Source organism: Pogona vitticeps, chromosome 6 (assembly GCF_051106095.1).
Source record: "Pogona vitticeps strain Pit_001003342236 chromosome 6, PviZW2.1, whole genome shotgun sequence".
In the NCBI taxonomy this organism is placed as follows: Eukaryota; Metazoa; Chordata; class Lepidosauria; order Squamata; family Agamidae; genus Pogona; species Pogona vitticeps.
Genome location: NC_135788.1, coordinates 40,308,015 through 40,328,661, shown reverse-complemented (window position 1 = coordinate 40,328,661; position 20,647 = coordinate 40,308,015). Strand labels below are relative to the sequence as shown.

At 41.4% G+C, this 20,647-nt stretch overlaps 1 protein-coding gene across 1 annotated transcript in view; it reads right to left on the bottom strand.

Annotated features, from left to right (window-relative positions):
• Positions 1-20,647, bottom strand: part of KCNH8 (potassium voltage-gated channel subfamily H member 8) — a 214,820-nt gene that overhangs the window by 9,941 nt on the left and 184,232 nt on the right. Inside the window, exons 12-13 of the mRNA XM_020807338.3 lie at positions 11,915-11,953; positions 5,234-5,589 (exon numbers count right to left, since the gene is read on the bottom strand). Coding sequence (XP_020662997.3) covers positions 5,234-5,589; positions 11,915-11,953 — 395 coding nt within the window. The remainder of the gene's footprint in view (positions 1-5,233; positions 5,590-11,914; positions 11,954-20,647) is intronic.

Genomic DNA, 20,647 nt, shown 5'->3' with positions numbered 1-20,647 from the left:
TCTGCAGTAATGTTATAGCTGCTCTAAAACAGTCTTCAAAAATAGCTGCAGTTATAAAAAATTGTACAATATTCAATTTTCCCCTGACACATCTCACTTGTTTTCTTTGGAGCTTAACTTCTGTTACACACGTCTTTTGCCTTTTACAGTCCTTGTCTTTGGCTTGTGAGATCAGTCACCATTTCAGAACTCGCTTGTGCCTGTTATTGCCACCACTGTACCACATGCAAACATTCAGCAGATGTAGTATCCCTTGATGGAGAAATATATAAATATATTATGGCTTTTTTCAGAGGCTGTTAGAAGAGGACAGTAGATGTATGCAGACAAGGAAAATTGTCTGTCTTGAATGCTGCCTCTCACCCAGCTTTTAAAGTCATAGACCCTCAATCATGAACTAGGGTATAGGCATGCCAAAGCCCTTGGCCTTCCAGCCAGTGGGAAGGATTTATGGAAAGTTTATTACAACATTTGGGTGACCACATGTTCTCTTGGCCCACGGAATTACTGTGTTTAGTTAGTTAGCTAGATTCCTGCCTTAACTTGTGGAGACCCTGAAGATGGCACGTAATACTTCCAAAAGCTTGCCAAGCATGCATGATATCCAAGAAAGGGTGCATGGACCCAGCGTGGGGACTTGTGCTCATATTTCTCAAACAGGAGCCTGATGCCACATGACAAAAGACTTTCAGACCCAAGATGGTTTTCAGAAATAGTGTTCTAACAATTTGGAGGTTGTTGCAGGAATATGATGTCCATATTTCCAGCCATACATATTTAGGATATGGTATTCTTTTTTCTTCCCCTGGTTTTTCCTTTTTCTTTCAAGAGCCAGTCAGCATGTCATGCTTATTAAGCATGCTCGGTCTTTGTCTGGATACTTTTGAAAATGATTTTCCTCAACTCTGTGTGAGACGGTTTTGTGTGTGTCCTTCTGCACATTTTGGATTTCTCCAAACCTCTTGCTACTGCCTCCTGCGCTGGGGGGCAGTGGTGCCCTTTTGGTGTCACACATATTCAAGGGATGAGTTTGCAAACGGTATGGAAAAGGCACGTAACAAACATGTATTCAAAACATTACATGTGAAATAATTAAAAGTTCATCCTTTTTTGCATTTCATTTATAAGTGCTTCCAGATTATGAAAATGTCAGGTCTATTTGTATGTAAGAATTGTTCACCACTAGTGCAACACAACATAAAGTGGTCTAGAATTGCCAGCACATAGAAACCTGAGAAAGAGTGCTGCATAATTCTCTCTTCCATTCTGCTAGATCTCATTTCCTCCTGTGGGACTGTCTGAAGTTTTGAAGAGGAGCAGAGATAAAAGGTAGACCCAGGAAGCTTCCCTAAGTTTGAGCAAATCTTAGCTTGCCATACACAAGGGAGTTGACTGTGCTGTTGCTACATGAAGCATGTGATATAATAAAAAAAATCTCTGTATTTGGAACTCAGAATGGGTGTTACAGAAACAGAGTCTGAAGTTACACTGATATGTCTGCTTCATGCAGCAACAAAAGAGGGAGGGTAAATTCCCAATTCAAAACACACAGGATAGCACACAAGGAAGAGCTGGTCTTCACCATATAATAAAAATCCATGTATTCACTTTGTTGGAGAAATGCATATTCCTAAAAGGCCTTGTAAAATATACGTAACTTGGTTTCATCTTAACAGTAGCAAAGGGAAAAAAAACAAGACAGACGTAACAAGCACAGCAATGAGCTGTGATGGAAAGTTTGCAAATTACTGGGGGCTCCATGTATTCCTCTTTTTGGATGTTCATTGAATGTTCAGAATTATCTCTGGCTAAGGCTCCAGATCTCAAGGTATCTGCTTTAGTCTCAGGGAATTTTTATGCTTCTCTGGATCTCCTGGCAAATAAGAGGGAGGGGAAAATGTTTGTTGTGTTTGTGGCAGGTTAATGCCTGGGAATCCATCTCCATCCATTCTCAGATGGCCAATGCCATTTGCTGCTCTCCATGCCATATCCAAGTGCATGTACCAATATCTCTCTCCTCAGTCCATTTTCCTCACTCCGGGATTTTCCATGATGAGGTTGGCCATCATGCAATTGGGAGGAAGCTTTGTCTCACAGCTTGGGAGTCTTTTTGATGCACAAGCCTTGGCTGGAGCAGTTCAGAGTCTAGAAGGAAAGTTTGACTATCCCACATCTTGGTTCATCAGAGGTGTTTATCCACTGGTCTTAGGTTCCATTCCTGAAATCTCACGGAATGATCTGATAACGTGACAACCCCATCTCTGGCCTGTATCCACAACCCTTGAAAATCTGCAGCACCAAGCATCACTCCCAACCTAAAACTATTTGCTGAAATACCCATGGGGGTGTCCTTGCTTGTGTTACAATACAGTGCAAAGGGCCCCATCAATGCCACTGCTTTCAATCACAGAAAAAAGCTTTCTATTATGAGAAGATTTTTCCACCACCATGGAAGTAAAGTTTTGAACAGGGATGCTCAACAAGAACGTTCTTTTAAAATTAGATTTTTTCTTTACACACGTGCATGTGTGTGTGTGCGCGCGCACACGCACATGTACACACACACACACACACAGAGAGAGAGAGAGAGAGAGGAAGTGCCTTATCATTCATTTTGAGGAGTTTGATTCCCAACAGAGAAACTCAATGGAGTCCCCCCCCATTGTTCCTCCTTGCTAAGGCCTAATTCAGTGATCTATAGCAGTGATCCCCAACCTTGGGCCTCCAGATGTTCTCGGGCTACAACTCCCAGAAGCCTGCACTGCCACCTCTGCTGGCCAGGATTTCTGGGTGATGAAGTCAGAACATCTGGAGGCCCAAGGTTGGGGACCACTGGTCTATAGGGTCCCTTCCAGCTCTACAGTTCCATGATTCTATGACTGTAGATAGTGCTGAACATACTGAATCATCTGCCCATATAGGGAAAACATTAAATGCGTAGCTTTCTTTAAAGCATGAAATAAGTATTATATGTTCTGATTGGACTTACAAAGATATAAAATGGGAATATCATCTTTTGGACCAACCTTTGCTAAAGAATGCCTGTGCAAGCTTTCTGTTTTATAGCAGTCATCACTGTATTTACTGTAATGAGCAGAATATAATGGGGACCATGAAGGAATGAAAAATAGAATTATTGAACTAGAACCTGTTTGATACAGGTCACAAAACACTCATAGAAGATTATTACAGTACTTTCATTCTAAATTCAGCACCATGACAACAGGGATGAAAGTTTGTTTTTGGTTTCTTTCATCTCAAGGAGCTCTTGTAGATAGCTTCTCTGAGCATAATTCACCTAGGTTTCCCTGCACCAGACAAATGGGCAAGAATGGAGCAGCATGATCTATTGGGCCATACTTCAGTGGATCTACTGGAGGGGATCTTCCCACTGGATTGTGCTTAGTAATGTCCCAATGAAAGTTGATGAGGATCAGAATGCAGCTACAAGCATTTCAGTGAAAAGGGAGCTGAATTTTTGTGCATTTTGATAGTTGGTATCTGCTTGGCTAAGCACATTCAAAGAAAATCAAATCATTGCTCAGCATTTTGTTCAAGACCTGGGCATGGATCAATGCCCCTGGCTATGCTGTGCCAAGCTCTCCAAAGCCACTGCTAAGGTCACAGAGAATGCACGCCCCAAGATTGTCCAATAAAACTTGGGGAAGATTTCTGACCCGAGATAAAGCTTTGCAAAGTTCTTTTATATATCTTGCATTAGTTCACATATAGATGTCATGGTCAACAGAGCCATATCAGTACTCATATCTAGAGACAGGTGAGTGGGTTTTGAAGGTGCCAGCAGGCTAGCGACCAAAGTGTGTGGAGTATTATTGCTCAGGTCACATTTAGATGATAAAAACTTGGCTTAACAAGTTGTGATACAAAGAAGTATCTATCTCTCACACATAGCAACTTTGCTCCTCCTTTTTGCACCTGAAGAAACAAACTAGGAGATTGCAGTCTTTGACTATGTCCAGATATGAATTTCTCCCCCAGTTTAAGGTGTTTCGGGGTAGAATCGTTCACTCTTTTTTCTAGCGTCCACATAACGAGGGGAGCAATTTGCCCCCAGGATATCTCAACCTGGACCTTTTTGAGCACCTGCCAGGGTCTTTCACATTTTGGTGTGGATTGGTGCCTTCTAGTTTAGTTGATTATTGGAGTGTGCAGTCAGTGGGAATGGATGAAGATTGAACCTTGCAGCTGTCAAAGCTGCCAGGGCTCCTCCCGGTTTAAATTTCTGATATTGCAAAGTGCTTAATAAACAAGCCCCTTTAAGATGTCGGGAAACTGAACACTTAAGAAAGCAAAGAAAGACACATTGCATTCTTCTCCCCCTCACTCTTTCTTTTTGTTTGGGGGGGTGTCTGTTGAGTGCAAAAGAGAGGTGGAAAAGGCAAGTTCAGGTAGAAGGTGAAATGTGAACAGAGAGGGATGCGTGGATCCACAGTAGAGTGTTAAGAGTCTCTTTTCTTTTACATAGACATGGGGAACCTATTGGGGGGAGGCCTCTTGTTTGTATGCAGACACATACTTTTCTTTTTAATTTGCTTTGTGCCTTCCAAGCAATCCCCATTTTTTCTTCCTGTATGTGCATAAGGGGGAGGATCCTTTTCTTTTGCCTCCACTGGCAAGATTGGGGGAGCAGTGGAAGACTGCACACATTTCCCTTCTCTGTGTGCCCCCCTCCTTTCTTTCTGCATCCCCCTCCCCATTTCCCAACTTCATTTCATTGTTTCCGCTGAGGCCTGAGTGCCTTTTACGACAAAGTAAACATGTTTCCACCATAGAAGTGCAAAAATAAAACTGAACTAGTAAAGATTATTTTGCTTAAGGAATGGAAAACCTGTAGCCCTCTAGATGTGCTGGGCTGCAGCCCCCATAATCATGGCTTCAGCCACAGTGTCTCCAGTTCTGTCCGAAATGAGCACTGGGTAGGCTGAAACACCTTTTCTTCTGTTCTTGGCATTGCTTTCTGTACAGAGTATGCACTTCATTTACTAATTTTTGTTTGAGTTACTAGTTCTGAACCTTTTCTGCAACAAGCACATTCTTGGACATACCTATGATATAAATAAAGTGAATTAACCATCATTACTCTTGGACGTTTAAGGCAACAATATTATTAGAAGCGACATGAAAGATCAGAAAATAAATTGTCTGAACTCTATGAAAAAATCATGCTGTGGGAGTGTGCATACACTAAGCCTGAGCTATTCCTAAGGCTTACCTAGGGCTGAGGTCTGGAGGAGCAACATTGTTGAGTGTTGAAAGATGTAGCTTCAGGTTCTTCTCTCTCCTTTTGTAATAATGCAATTCAGTTTCGTGCTTGGTTCGAGAGGAGTTTGTGCTGCAAACACGGATTGGTGAGTGGAAGGGCACTGTTCCTGAGGCCAGCTGTTTCAAGTTTATCCCAAGATAGTTTTTATTGCTTCCCAACTTTTTCTGCTGGGAGGAGGTAGTGCTTCTTGTGTGGACTGGAGAGAGAGTAGCTGCCTCCTCTTCAGCCACCTCCTCCTCTTCTTCCTCATCCTCCACAATGGATGGAAGTCTCTTGTTTATGCTGCCATTTCCTTTCGAATCTGCCTGAAATATGGGATCATTCATATGAAAATAAGCAAGGAAAACTGTTCAATGTTTATAACCTATTGTGACAGAACTATCGAAACCAGAATAAAAGCTGCAGTTGTAACCATTTTGTAGCTTGACAAGGGTTTTTTTTTTCCTCCTCAACTCTGCGTTCACTGTGTATATATAGTTTCAGGGAAGAACACACTTGTTAACCGCAAATATTTCTCAGTTTTAGTTCCTAATTGTTTCCTAATAGACTGATGCATTTATTTACTTGCCTATGTACAGTGGACCCTCTACTTACGGAATTAATCCATATTGGAACGGTGGCTGCAAGTCAAAAAGTCTGTAGGTCGAATCTCCATTGATCTACAATGCATTGAAAACTGATTAATCCCATAGCTGGCAGTTTTTATTCTATTTTTGTTCCATTTTGGTTTTCTTCTGATCTGTAAGTCGATTCTCCAGCTGCAAGTCGAATCTAAATTTTGCGGCCAGAGAAGTCTGTAACTCGAAAAGTCTGTAAGTCGAGCCGTCTGTAAGTCGAGGGTCCACTGTAAAACATTTGCATCTTGCCTTTCAACAGTTCTTGGTTGAGCTCTCTCTCTCTCTCTCTGTTGTCTTTGGACAAGATGCCCTCAGTCAGTCCTTTGCTGGGTGGATTCAAATCCTCTCTTTCACTCTCGTCACTGCTACCTGTTCATTTACCCTCTCCTTTGGGGCCAAATTCACACAGCCCCACAGAAGGTTGAAACTGAACAGAGGTCACAGTCTCTTATCCCTGTTTCTGTCGCTGCATGTAGAAGGTATGGGAAGAATAAGCAACAGTGGAGGATGGGGGGGGGGGGGAAGGGAGTAGCAGCTCCCTGGGCATATTAGTCATACCCCCCACACCAATGCAGAGTTCCCCTGACAGTCTGAACAATGCTGATGCTACTTTCTAATTCTGCTCATCCAAATATAGATGATAAAAGACACATGAAAGAAAAAGAAAAACCAAAGAACAGTGAAAGAAACACCCCTTTAATACAATGACAACTGACAGCATAAATCCTCCATCCATAGACCACTCCAGCATAGTCTCCAAATTAGCCCTGCTGTTGTTATGTGCTGTCAAGTCCCTCACCCCCAATTTATGGCAATCCTATGAATGACTGATTCTGCTCAGCTCTTACAAACTCAAGCCTGTGGCTTCCTTTAAGGAGTCGTCAATCCATTTGGTATTAGGTCTTCCTATTTTCCTGCTACCTTCAACCTTTCCCAGCATTATTGTCTTTTCCAGAAAACCCTGTCTTCTAATGATGTGCCCAGAGTTGGAGAACCTCAGTTAGCCCTAGACTTTAATAAAAATATGAGTCTTAGATAATTTCCTAAACTGACAATGAAAATATAAACAAATTCATTGGGAGAGGCTGTTCCAGAACTGGGCTGGCCGCTGAGAAAATTCTTCTCTAGCAGACAATTTCAGATTTTGAAGAGAGGAAACTTGGAGCAGTGTTATTTGAGGAGAGTAGAATTGCTTGAATTGTACATTGCCTTGAGGGTGATTACAGGAATAATAGGCATGGTACAGGATTCTTTAAAAAATCAATAAATACCATAGAGTAATGATACTGCACAGCAGAAAATTCTGTTAATATATGGGAATTTTAATGTAGAATGTGTCAAAACAGAGACAAGAACCAAAAAATTGCAAGATGGGGAACAAAAATAGCCAGGAAACTCTGTGGAGCAGATTCTCTGTTAGGATCTCAGAGGAGACATAAGAAGGGCAAAGTTCTGTTGTATACGCAGAACTCCATTAGCATGGTGCTATCACAAAATGAAGAATAGATTCAGCAGGAAAGGTAAGCATCTTGAATCCAGTTTGTAGATTTAACGAACAAAATTTATTTCTTATGTAAGAAACAGTACTCTTTATCAAGTTTATATCATGGAATAAATTGTACGGTAATAAATAAGCCATAGCCTTGAGTTTATAAGGGCTGAGCAGGGGTAGCTGAGAAGAGGATGTTTTGGAGGTTAGTCATTCATAGGTGACTTGACATCACATAATAACAACAACAATACACATGTGGAGAATACTTTTTCCTTACCACTGAGGAACTGTAGAGTGTCCCTAATGTTAGGATATATTAATTTCTTAATTTATTGAAAAATAAATGTATAATCATAACATCAAAATCAATACAAAAGTTAAGAGTCAATAACAACAAAAATATAATCATTAACACAAAGTAATAATTCGTTATACACAATTATCTTTATTACTAACATTTATTGTTCACCAACACTGGGACCTTTTGAGATACCCTTCTTCTTCTTCTTCTTCTTCTTCTTCTTCTTCTTCTTCTTCTTCTTCTTCTTCTTCTTCTTCTTCTTCTTCTTCTTCTTCTTCTTCTTCTTCTTCTTCTTCCTCTTCCTCTTCCTCTTCCTCTTCCTCTTCCTCTTATTATTATTTTTATTATAGCTTCAATGACACTGTCCAACCATATCATCCTCTGTCGTCCCCTTCTTCTCTTGCCTTTACACTTTCCCAACATCAGGGTCCTTTCCAGGGAGTCTTCTCTTCTCATAAGATGGCCAAAGTATTGGAGCCACAGCTTCAGGATCTGTCCTTCCAGTGAGCACTCGGGGTTGATTTACTTCAGAATGGATAGGTTTGTTCTCCTTGCAGTCCAGGGAACTCAAGAGTCTCCTCCAACAACACAATTAAAAAGTATAAATTCTTCGGCGGTCAGCCTTCTCTATGATCCAGCTCTCACTTCCATACATCACTACTGGAAAAACCATAGCTTTGACTATGCGGACCTTTGTTGGCAAGGTAATGTTTCTGCTTTTTAAGATGCTGTCTAAGTTTGTTATCGCTTTCCTCCCAAGAAGCAGGCATCTTTTAATTTCACGGCTGCTGTCACCATCTGCAGTGATCAAGGTGCCCCAAAAAGTAAAATCTGTCACTGCCTCCATATCTTCCCCTTCTATTTGCCAGGAGGGGATGGGACCAGTGGCCATGATCTTCGGGTTTTTTTTTATGTTGAGCTCCAGACCATTTTTGCGCTATCCTCTTTCACCATCATTAAGAGGTTTTTAAATTCCTCATCACTTTTTGCCATGATAGTGGTATCATCTGCATATCTGAGGTTGTTGATATTTCTTCCGGCAATCTTAATTCCAGCTTGAGATTCCTCCAGTCCAACCTTTTGCATAATGTGTTCTGCATATAAGTTAAATAAGCAGGGAGACAATATACAGCTTTGTCATACTCCTTTCCCAATTTTGAACCAATCAGTTGTTCCCTATCCAGTTCTAACTGTTGCTTCCTGTCCCAAATATAGATTTCTCAGGAGGTAGATAAGGTGGTCAGGCACTCCCATTTCTTTAAGAACTTGCCATAGTTTGCTGTGGCCCACACAGTCAAAGGCTTTTGTCTAGTCAATGAAGCAGAAGTAGATATTTTTCTGGAACTCTTTGGCTTTCTCCATAATCCAACGCATGTTAGCAATTTGGTCTCTAGTTCCTCTGACCCTTCAAAATCCAGATTGTACTTCTGGGAGTTCTTGGTCCACGTACTGCTGAAGCCTATCTTGTAGAATTTTGGGCATAACCTTGTTAGCGCGTGAAATGAGTCCAATTGTACAGTAGTTGGAGCATTCTTTGGCACTGCCCTTCTTTGGGTTTGGGATGTAGACTGATCTTTTCCGATCCTCTGACCACTGCTGAGTTTTCCAAACTTGCTGGCATATTGAGTGTAGCACCTTAACAGTATCAACTATTAAGATTTTAAATAGTTCAACTGGAATGCCATCACCTCCACTGGCCTTGTTGTTAGTCATGCTTTCTAAGGCCCACTTGACTTCACTCTCTAGGATGTCTGGCTCAAGGTCAGCAACCACACTATCTGGGTTGTCCGGGACATCCAGATCTTTCTGGTATAACTCTTCTGTGTATTCTTGTCACCTCTTCTTGCTATCTTCTGCTTCTGTTGGGTCCCTCCCATTTTTGTTCTTTAACATGTACATCTTTGCATAAAAGCTTCCTTTAATATCTCCAATTTTTTTGAACAGATCTCTAGTTTTCCCCTTTCTATTATTTTCCTCTATTTCTTTGCACTGTTCATTTAAGAACGTCCTCTTTTCTCTCCTCGCTATTCTTTGGAAGTCTGCATTCCATTTTCTGTAACTTTCCCTATCTCCCTTGCATTTTGTTTCCCTTCTCTTCTCTGCTATTTGTAAGGCCTTGTTGGACAGCCACTTTGCTTTCTTGCATTCCTTTTTTTTCTTTGGGATTATTTTTGTTTCTGCCTCCTATGTTTCAAGCCTCTATCCATAGTTCGTCAGGCACTCTGTCCACCAAATCTAGTTCCTTAAATCTGTTCTTCACTTCTACTGTGTATTCATAAGGGATTTGGTTTAGATTATACCTGACTAGCACAGTGGTTTTTCCTACTTTCTTCAGTTGAAGCTTAAGCTTTGCTATAAGAAGCTGATGATCAGAGCCACAATCAGCTCCAGGTCTTGTTTTTGCTGACTGTATAGAGCTTCTCCTTCTTTGGCTGCAGGGAATATAATCAATCTGATTTTGGTATTGCCCTTTTGATGATAGCCATGTGTAGAGTTGCCTCTTGTGTTGTTGGAAAAGAGTGTTTGTGATTACCAGCTTGTTCTCTTGACAAAACTCTATTAGCCTTTACCCTGCTTTGTTTTGAACTCCAAGGCCAAACTTATCTGTTGTTCCTTTTATCTCTTGACTCTCTACTTTAGCATTCCAATCCCCTATAATGAGAAGAACATATTTCCTTGGTGTCAGTTCTAGAAAATGTTGTAGGTCTTCATAGAATTGGTCAGTTTCAGCCTCTTCAGCATCAGTGGTTGGTGCATAAACGTGGATTATTGTGATGTTGAAAGGTCTCCTTGGATTCGTATTGAAATCATTCTAGCATTTTTGTGATTGTATCCCATTACAGCTTTTCCCACTCTTTTGTTGACTATGAGGGCTACTCCATTCCTTCTACAGGATTCTTGCCTGCAATAGTAGATATGATAATCATCTGAGCTGAATTCGCCCATTCCTGTCCATTTTAGTTCACTGATGCCCAGGATGTCGATGTTTATTCTTGCCATCTCCTGTTTGACCACCTCCAGCTTCCCAAGGTTCATAGATCTTACATTCCAGGTTCCTACGCAGTATTTTTCTTTGCAGCAGGCCTGTCTGCAGCTGAGCTTCCTTTCAGCTGTGGTCCAACCACTTCATTAGCTCTGGAGCTACTTGTCCTTGTCCTCCCCTTTTCCTCAGTAGCATGTTGGATGCCTTCCGACCTGATGGGCCCATCTTCCAGCATCATATCTTTTAGTCTTTTGTTTCTGTCCATGGAGTTTTCTTGGCAAAGACTTTCTGGAGTGGCTTGCCAGTTCCTACTCCAGGTGGATCGTGTTTAGTCAGAACTCTCCACTATGTTGCTAATAACAAACAAAATTATGAAGGTGATGCAATATTTATCTCAATAGAGCACACAGCTTGGAAGCATACTTTAAAAATATATAATTTGTTCCCATTACTTGTGATAGCATTTGGAAAGAACTCAATGCCATTAATTTTTACAATGTTTTAAAAGTATCTTGTATTATCTGTTGCATTGCTCATTGCTTTATTATTATTTTTACACTGAACTAAGTGAATAAAACTTTGAAAATACCTGTCAAAATGTCCCTATAATGGATGAAATATTCTTTAAAACAACTTCTAAAAGCAAGTGGAAAGTGCTACTGATTATACCAATAAAGTACCTTAGTTCCCTTAATTAAGTAAACTTTCGGAGTTTAGCATTTTTATATCTTTGTTTCCTTCTCAAATATTTCATTACAGATAATTAATTACCTGTGGATAGTTGCTTCCAAGCTGTTATATAGAGAAGTAGACATCACTTGCTTAGAAAGCCTGAAATAATTCATGACTCCCAATATAGCAGCAATATATAATAAATACACTCTATTGGGGTGTGTACAACACTATATAGAATTAGACTCAACATGGAAACAACTCAAAAAATTTGTCCTGAGATAGAATAAACTTCAGAAAATCTTAAGATGCTCATATCCAAAGATCAGTCCACACATGACAACAACTACATAAGCAGAACTGTACAGCTGGCAGTAGGACGTGCAGGTGCACAAATGTATCTAATGCCAGTCCGGTTTCATTCATTAGAAATAATGGCTTTTCTAGCTCAATGCCTGCTGGCACCCAGAAAGGGCACATTCTGATTCAAAAGGGATTTGAAGTTGATAGCAGATGTTTGATTGTGTAGGATGAAGCTCAGAATATTAAAATCAGACAAACATACCTGACAGATTGCAGACTTGTTTGATAATCGTGTGATTACCTGGAAGAACAACAAATACAGGAAGTAGCAGATGCCAAAACTGTCTTAAGTAGTAGTTTCAAGTAGTATTTTTAGACCACGGGAAAGGGAATTTCACATCAAATGATTTCCATGCTCATTTGTTAAATTAATCAACCAGCTATTTTAGTAAAAATTCAGTTACTTTAAAATGCTATCTTAAATTTGACTAACACATTCTGTTCTAATATTAAGGCTTACAGTTTTCTGAAGGAGCTATTTCTGGTAAGATGCACAGATATACCATGCCATTAAAAATGACTTTTTACTGGTACAGTGTTAATCTTCACATGCCTATATTATTAGTGCACAATGATCTTGTACTGGCAAAACAAATCAACATTCTATACGGCAATTCTAAAAATGGGTGCAGCCCAAACAAAATATCACAACTTTTGAAAGGGCTTCAGATCAGCTTGGAGAAGTTTGGGCAAAAGGTTTTTGAGTTACAATGGAATCTTGACTTACGGTCGGCTCCACTTACGTACTTTTCGACCTATGGACTTCTCCCGCAGCAAAGTTTAACTTTGACTTATGGCTGGAGAATCGACCTATGGACCAGAAGGGGGAGGCGGGGAAAGCGCGAAATTCAAATTTGGCGCTTTCCTCGCCTCCCCCTTCCAGTCCATAGGCTCTAGGTGGTGCCTCCGGATGCCTTCCAGGGCAGCTCCGCCGCCATTAGAGGCATCTCGGAGGCCCCCACTGCCAATAGTGCTCCGGAGTCCGAGCATGGCTGGGATTAACCTGTGTGGCTCAGCTCCCAGCAGCGGTGGCGGCAGCAGGGGGGACCTCCGATTGCCTTCCAGAGAAGCCTTGGAAGGCATCCGGACATCCCCCGCCGCCGCTGCTGGGAGCCTTCAGAGGTCTCAAAGGACTTTCTGCCTGACATTGGAGGAAGCCGTTTGAGACCTCCGAAAGCAAAAAGGCAGGGAGAAAGGGCTGGAAATTCAAATTTCCCACCCTTTCTCCTTGCCTTTTTGCTTTCGGAGGTCTCAAATGGCTTCCTCTGATGTCAGGATGAAAGTGAGACCTCCAAAGGCTCCCAGCAGCAGTGGCGGTGGCAGGGGACCTCCAGATGCCTTCCCCGCCTCCATGGGAGGCCTCTTGGAATCCCCCCCACCGCCGATAGTGCCTCCAAAGCACTATCAGCGGTGGGGGACCTCCAAGAGGCCTCCCATCGTGGCGGGGAAGGCCTCCGGAGGTTCCACCCGCTGACACAGGCTTTCTCAGGGTGGCCCCAGCCTACCAGGGGAGGGCTTCCCCCGGTAGGCCCTGTCTACTGCCTGGGAAAGCTTGGTAGACCTGGCCTACCGGGGGAAGCCCTCCCCTGGTAGGCCCATCCATCCTGGGAAAGCCTGCATCGGTGGGGGGAGCTCCGAGAGGCCTCCAGAAGCTGCACTGAAGCCCTCGGAGGCCTCCAGCAGCAGCGATGGTGGTGGTGGTGGAGCTCTGAGAGGCCTCCGGCAGCGGCAGCGGAGCCCTCTGAGTCCTCCAGCAGCGGCGATGGCGGCGGCGGGGGACCCTTGGAAGGCTTCAGAAAGGTAAGGTTTTATTTTTAAAATTTTATTTTAATTTTGTGGGGGGGGGATTTCTTGGGTGGGTTACAGATTAAATGGTTTTCAATGCATTCCTATGGGGAATGCATTTTCGACCTGTATATTTTTCGACCTACGGACTCTGTTCCAATACGGATTAATTCTGTAGGTCGAGACCCCACTGTACGACTTAACTTTTTACCTCTCCCAGTTCAGAAACATATTTGTTGTTATGTGCTATCAAGTCAAAACCAACCTATAGCAACACTAATAGGATTTTCAAGGTAAGTGAAGTATTTAAAGAGTGGCTTTACCAGTTCCATACCCCCAATGAGTTTCTACTGATGAGCAGGGATTCAAATCCTGGCCTTCAGAATTCAAGTTCATCACTCTATCTGCTGCAGCACATTCAGAAATAGGTGACCTTAACATCCCCAAATTAAAACAGATCACATAAATAAAAAATACCAATCTTTCTTATCTTGAAAGAGAATGATTGGCCCTGATCCCCTTCTTTAATTTAGAAAGAATCCAGGCTTCAGGGGCTAAAACAATGATATGCAAAAAAGGCATTTCAAAAAGGAAAACAACCACTTTGTTATAAAATTGAACACATGTATTACTGGCTAGCTAGCAGGAGGTTCAAAATGAAACAATGTTTACATTCCTATGTAGGGGAGGGAAACATTTAGCGAGAAAGGTCACAGAAACAGATTGAAAAGACAGGTTTTCATTAAAATGAAATATATTTTTTTAAAGGCTAAGTGAATGGGCATTACTGCAAGATCACAGCTGAAAGCAGGCAAGAATTTAAAATCTGTCTCAAGAAACAAGATATGATGAGACCCAGTCTGATCATTGGTCCAAGGATGGAGAAATTTTTTTGAGGAGACTGAAGCAGTAGTCCAAGAAAGAGAGAAATTTACCTTAGATCAGCGATCCCCAACCTTGGGCCTCCAGATGTTCTTGGACTTCAACTCCCAGAAATCCTGGCCAGCAGAGTTGGCAGTGAAGGCTTCTGGGAGTTGTAGTCCAAGAACATCTGGAGGCCCAAGGTTGGGGACCACTGCCCTAGATGTATGTGAATGAGGCGTCAACTCTAGATAATTCTGATGATCTCAGGCGGAGGTCTTTTCCCACCTAGCTTCTAAGAAATCTTACTTATTTAAATAATAACAATAATTGTTATGTTGTTGGATACAACTGATCTAATAATGTCGTAGTCATTTTTTGATCTTCCACGCAGTTCTTGTGAGATTTCCAACTTTCCACAGAACAGTCATTGTAATTATGGATGTTTTTTGAAAAGAACCATTCTATTTTGATGTTCTCACCATTGATTTATGTTTCCCCTCACACTTTAAAAGACATTAGCTCCCACCCTGGAGACTTTTAGAAGAGCACCTGTGCTCCTCTGTTTACTCCTGTAAATAGCATAATGTGGGTGTGTTAATTTAAATATCATAAAGTTGCTAAAGCTGTTTACAGAGCAGAGGAACACTTCGGGCAGGAGATTTTCTGATTCAGGTTTGTGGACCATACTGAAGATTTAAAGTTTCTAGAATGTTGAAGCCATGAAAAAGGGAGAGGGAAAATATTTTTCCCCTGGGAAAAAGTATACATTTAGAAGTGCTGGAGTGAAATAATGCAATATTTAATTTCTTAGGAAACTTACATTTACTTTACTGCCTGAACAACGTGAAAATGCATCACAATCAAGTTGTCATACAAAATGAACAATTTGAGATGTTTACAAAATTTGTGGAAGGAACCTCAATATGTTTCCTCAGAACACAGGAATTTACTCTTATGTAAATAAGCACACATAGGTTTGAAGCCTTTGTTTTTCTGTCCCTGCACAGGGAGTTCTAGTTTCTATCTATCCTTATTTAATTTTCCCAGAATGGAGATTAATTGCAGTCTCTGATATTTTATATTAATAGTTTAAGAATATAAACATGTGTTCAATCTTGTAAAAATTGAGATTTTTTTCATGGGTAAATGAAGCATCAGGATATAGTATGAGAATGTGTTCATTAGTATGAGAATGAACAGAACAAATATCTAATGTTGCTTTCAGTAAAAAGCACAGTTATCTATGTTTCCTCTTATTTTCCCCTTACTGATGTTTTTCTCCAAATTCAAAGTAGTCACATGGACACAAACAAGGATAGGAACAGACTCAATATGTATTAGGAAATTCAAAGACTATGAAATTCACATAACCATGGTTACACCTTTCTGCCTCTGAGTACATTTAATATCTGAGGAATTAATTATGGGAGAACCTGAGAAGGTGCTCTCATTTCTAATCTCCTAAATCCTATTTAAAGAGCGACAGTTACAGTGGGAAGCCTTGCTCACTCCTAAGAAAGAGAGTTAATAAATAGGAAGTATGACATAATGAGAAGTCTTTGATTAAACAAGAGTTCCAAAGAAGAAATTCAAATATTAGACTTGGAAACAGTTTGTTCTAAGCTACAACAGACTGTTCACTATATCTAAAAAAATAGCCGAGACAGATTTGATAAATTAAAATCAACATTTTAAATACATTGCCCTGTATCTGAAATCAACAATTTATGCTATTTAACTTGAATGTGTAACACCCCATTCCACCAACTTGGATAATTAACTGCCTACTATAGTGTCGTTGCTTAGTCGTTCAGTCATGTCCGACTCTTCGTGACTATCGTGATTTAGGCCCAAATCCATCTGGAAGCTCTTACTAGAGTTGACTCACTGGATTAATTCCTATATGGTGAATCCACACATATGTAAATCCAACCAATTCAGTGGGTCTACTGTAGCTGTGGGTTACAAGCTGGGTTCAAGACTTGGTCTCCACCAGGCTTGTACCCTTCGCCTCACCATGCCATAGTCCCATATTTCATCAAAGGTGCACCATCTTTCTGTCTCACACATGGCAAACCTTGGGGAAATGTCATGGGAAGGCTTCAAAGAGTGCCATGGTCTCTATTAGCATCAGCTGTGATAGGTTTAATAGCTACTGGCTACTGGAGCGCACCAAGGAATTTCAGAAGATGATCAGTTTATGCTTTATGGACTACAGCAAAACCTTTAATGGTGTTTGAAAAGTTCATGGTGCAGAATTTCACTGTTTGAGCGTGCTGGTGGTGGACAGACTGTTTGTTTACATCACATCAATACTGTGCCAGCTGTACTGGTGGTCTATTCATTTGCAAGCCTGAAGTGCTGCTTTCAACCTTTCAAGCCCTATAATGGTGTGGGCCCAGATAAGTGAAAGGCTGCTTCCACACACACCAGCTTCCTGCTTTAAGATCAACATGGGAGGTCCTTATTAACACTTACCCACCACTGTAGGTCAGCTGGTACATGGAATATGGCTTTTTCTGCAGTGGCCCCACATATCTAGAATACAGTTGCACTAATACCAGTCCCCATCTCTGCAGTGCAGAGTTTTAGGAAAGCCTCAAAGCTCATTCACTTTCCTTGGTTATGCTATGGAACTATTGATGACAAATCGTTTTTTTGTGTGTGTGTGTGTCTGTGTGTGTAATTCAAGGATGCTCAATGGACCAAGGAGAAGGGCAACTCACCACAAAATTTTGGGGATGGTTTTATTCTTTTGTCACAAGCCACTTATACTGAAGACTTTGTTCTGTGCCTTGCAGGTCTAGATTGCATTTGCTTAAAAAATATATATAGAAAAACAAACTTGACCATAGAACAGGGTTTTCACTCAAACTGAAATGCTAATATGCTTGAGAACAAAATTATGTTTGTAAATGTTGATAATATGAATGTAGATCAAATGCCATATGCTTTGTTCCTAGGGATTTTTCAGTCAGTCAGTCAGTCAGTCAGTCAGTCAGTCAGTCAGTCAGTCAGTCAGTCAGTCAGTCAGTCAGAAACCTTTATTGGCATACTGAGTACAGTAAAACAGACAAATACAATAACATACAACTAAAATGTTCACTGGGTAACGGGTAGGAAGGGCCAGCCAAGAGCATATTTAGGGCTCTTCATTCTGCGAGACCGTGCTACGACGTCTCTGCATGATGGCATATACGTATCTGGCAGTTGACAGGGTAAGTTCCTTAATATTGCCACTTAGAAGATGCTGCATTTTCCTCATATCATCCCATCCGGAATGGGAGGAGAGAAAAGCGCACAGATGGGACAGGTGAATATCCTTGTACAGAGTACAGTAAAATAGCATGTGCTGCAGGGATTCAACCACTCCCTGACCACACAGGCAAAGTCTCAGTTCTATTGGTAAACCCTTGTACCTGCCCTGCACTATGTTCGATGGTACTATATTGCATCTGGCAAGGGTAAAAGCCCATCATTCTTGTGGCTGTTCTAAGTGATAGAGATAGCTCGGTCTACAGCCATAGCTGAGGGGCAACTGAAAGTGGAGTGGAGAGCAGACTCTTTGGGCAGCGCTGTGCAGAGATTGCCCCTCTGTATCCAAAACCCTTTTTTTGATTGTTGGAAACACCCTGGAGGGGGGTATTGAGCCCAGTAAGTCTGGTGACAGCCCCAGGGTCTTGATTTTCTTAAGAAATAGGGCAAGGCCTTTTGGGAACAGACTATCTGCCAAGAGCGCTTGGAATAAGATGTCCTTGGGTGAAAAGAAACAGATTTTAATCCAATATTTCAAGAATCTGAGCCAGGCCTGAGTCTTGATCTTGTGCTGGCCACCTTCAAGGCATAGAGCAGCATAAGGCACACAGTGGGGAAGACCAAAGATTTTATACAGAAATGTGGATTGGACTCTTTCCACAGAACTGTGTAATGCAGACATCCAGATGGGCACACCATATAGAAGCTGTGTAACTGATTTGGCATCGAAAATCTGCAGCGCAGCAGGGATGTAAGAGTGGCCCCACGTATGGTGGAAACGTAAAATAGCCTGTGCCGAGAGCTTAGCAGACTTAATCACTGCCCGTTGGTGAGTTGTCCAGGAGTGTCGATAATGAAAAAAGACACCCAGGTACTTAAACTCTCTAACCTGCTGAATATGGTTGCCATTGAAAGACCACGAGAAGGATTTCCAAGCTTTGCCAAAAGCTATAATTTTAGATTTCTCAAAGTTTAACTGGAGATTATTGCGTATCAGATAGTCATAGCAACCGATAACTAACCGCTTTAGGCCAACCCTTGTGCGGGAGAGGATAACCATGTCGTCCGCATATAATAGAACTGGAATCTGTATATGGGCCAATTTGGGGCTATGACCATTGATATTATGTAGGAGTGGGGCGAGGTCATTAATAAATAGATTGAACAGAGTTGGTGCCAGAACGCAGCCTTGCTTCACTCCTCTGTTGGAAGAGATCTGATTGGAAAGGGCCCCCAACCTAGGGATTTTTCTGCATGGTAATGGAAAATATATGAGTGTATAACAAGGGATTACTGTATCACCTAAAAGCTTAGTGACTCATATGTGTTCATCTCTCTCTGCATTCCATTCAGCAAGAGGTTTTTTTTTAAAAAAAAGAAATATGCAAATCACTAAATTCCATCCCACTGAGACAAGTGCATTACTAAGGATCTCTTAGGTCAGCTATAATTGTTAATATAACTAAACACAATAATTGAATATAACATTCCCAAGACAAATTCCTAGTCCATCGTCTCCTGAATTTTAATTTTTCATTTCATCAGCGCTCTCTCTCTGCATTGTTGCAGATCCTGTTCTGTTCTGCTGACTTTTTATGCCTCTCTGTGGGCTATAGACTTATTATACTCTCATATATATGCCTCCGTCTGGCATGTCTTTAGGATTCAGAGAAGAAGGCATGCAGGCAACATACAAACAGAAATAGACTCTGCTTCTGAAATTGGAGTCTGTATTTTAGTTTTTGAGTGAAAGAAATGTGTCCCACAGCAGCAGAGCTGTGACTGTTTGGAGGGATTACCAAAAGGTTCAACAAGCCTCAGTCCCTCTGCTTGTTGTTCTTGGCACAGGGGCATGTACACCGATTGTCACGCATCACCTTCACTGTGGCTATCACCTAGAATGCAGGTGGAGATGGGGGATAGCTCTCAGTGTTTCTTCAGATCCACCCAGCTTTCAATCTTCTCCAAAGGACTTCAATTGGGAAACTTGTTTTGAATTTTTGCTGACATGAATTTCCTTCCTGGGGTGGAGAGGAAGAGGAGGCTGGCTTTCAAAACATAGCTTCCTTTATGGCTGTAAGATAGCAGTGGAAAAGCTATAGTCCTTTAGATGTTGTAATGCAAAAACTCCCATACTTTCCAAATATTGCTCATGGTGGCTGGAAATTCTGGAAGCTGGTCTCCACAAATTTCTGGAAGGTTACTGTAACAGGCAGCCCTAACCTCACCTGTCCGTCACAGATGGGCAGTGGATCATCAGCCAATGGGGTAATGGAGGGGGAAGCTGGAGAGGGAGGAGCTGGAATAAAAAGGGGTGTGAAGAGGGTGTGAGAGATCAGGTCTGGTGTGTGAGGGAGAAAGAGCTTGTTTAGAGGCCTGTGTGCCTGGATAGTCAGTGAGGGAAAGTCTGTGATTAATTAAATAAGAAGCAGTGATTGACATCGTGATTAGCTACTTGTGATTTTCATATTTTATTTTGTTATCAATAAACCTGTTTTGTTTTGAAGGAAACCTTTGTCCTTCTTAATTGGTTATTATAATTGGTGGCAGCGAGTGTGAAGTGACGTGGTGGGCATTCTGAGAGGCCTGAGTAGGGGGTGACATCAGAGTGGCCAGCCACGTTACAGTTACATATACCTCAATTGAAATATATATATATTAAAAAGCTGTGATTTAATTGTCTGGTAGAGTTCGACATGAACCAAAGATGATAAAAGCCCCCAGAAATAGAATCCAAAGAAATTCAGAGAGCTGCAGCCGCTGAAAATGATTTTTCACATCTCTGTGAATTAAAACTACATGTGTTATATATTTCTTCACTCCCACTAGAAAGCTAACAGGTTTTAGATTAGGGAGAGAGTTGAGAACATCACTTCAAGGCCATGTCTTCTATTAGATTCGCAGCCCTAAGCAACTACGTTGAATTTGTGTTTATTTTTAAATGTAAACAATGCCCTATTAAGTTTGGTCCTAAAACACGCATTTCTACAGAGTTTGAATAAGATTAAAGGCAAAGCAGTCCCAATAGACT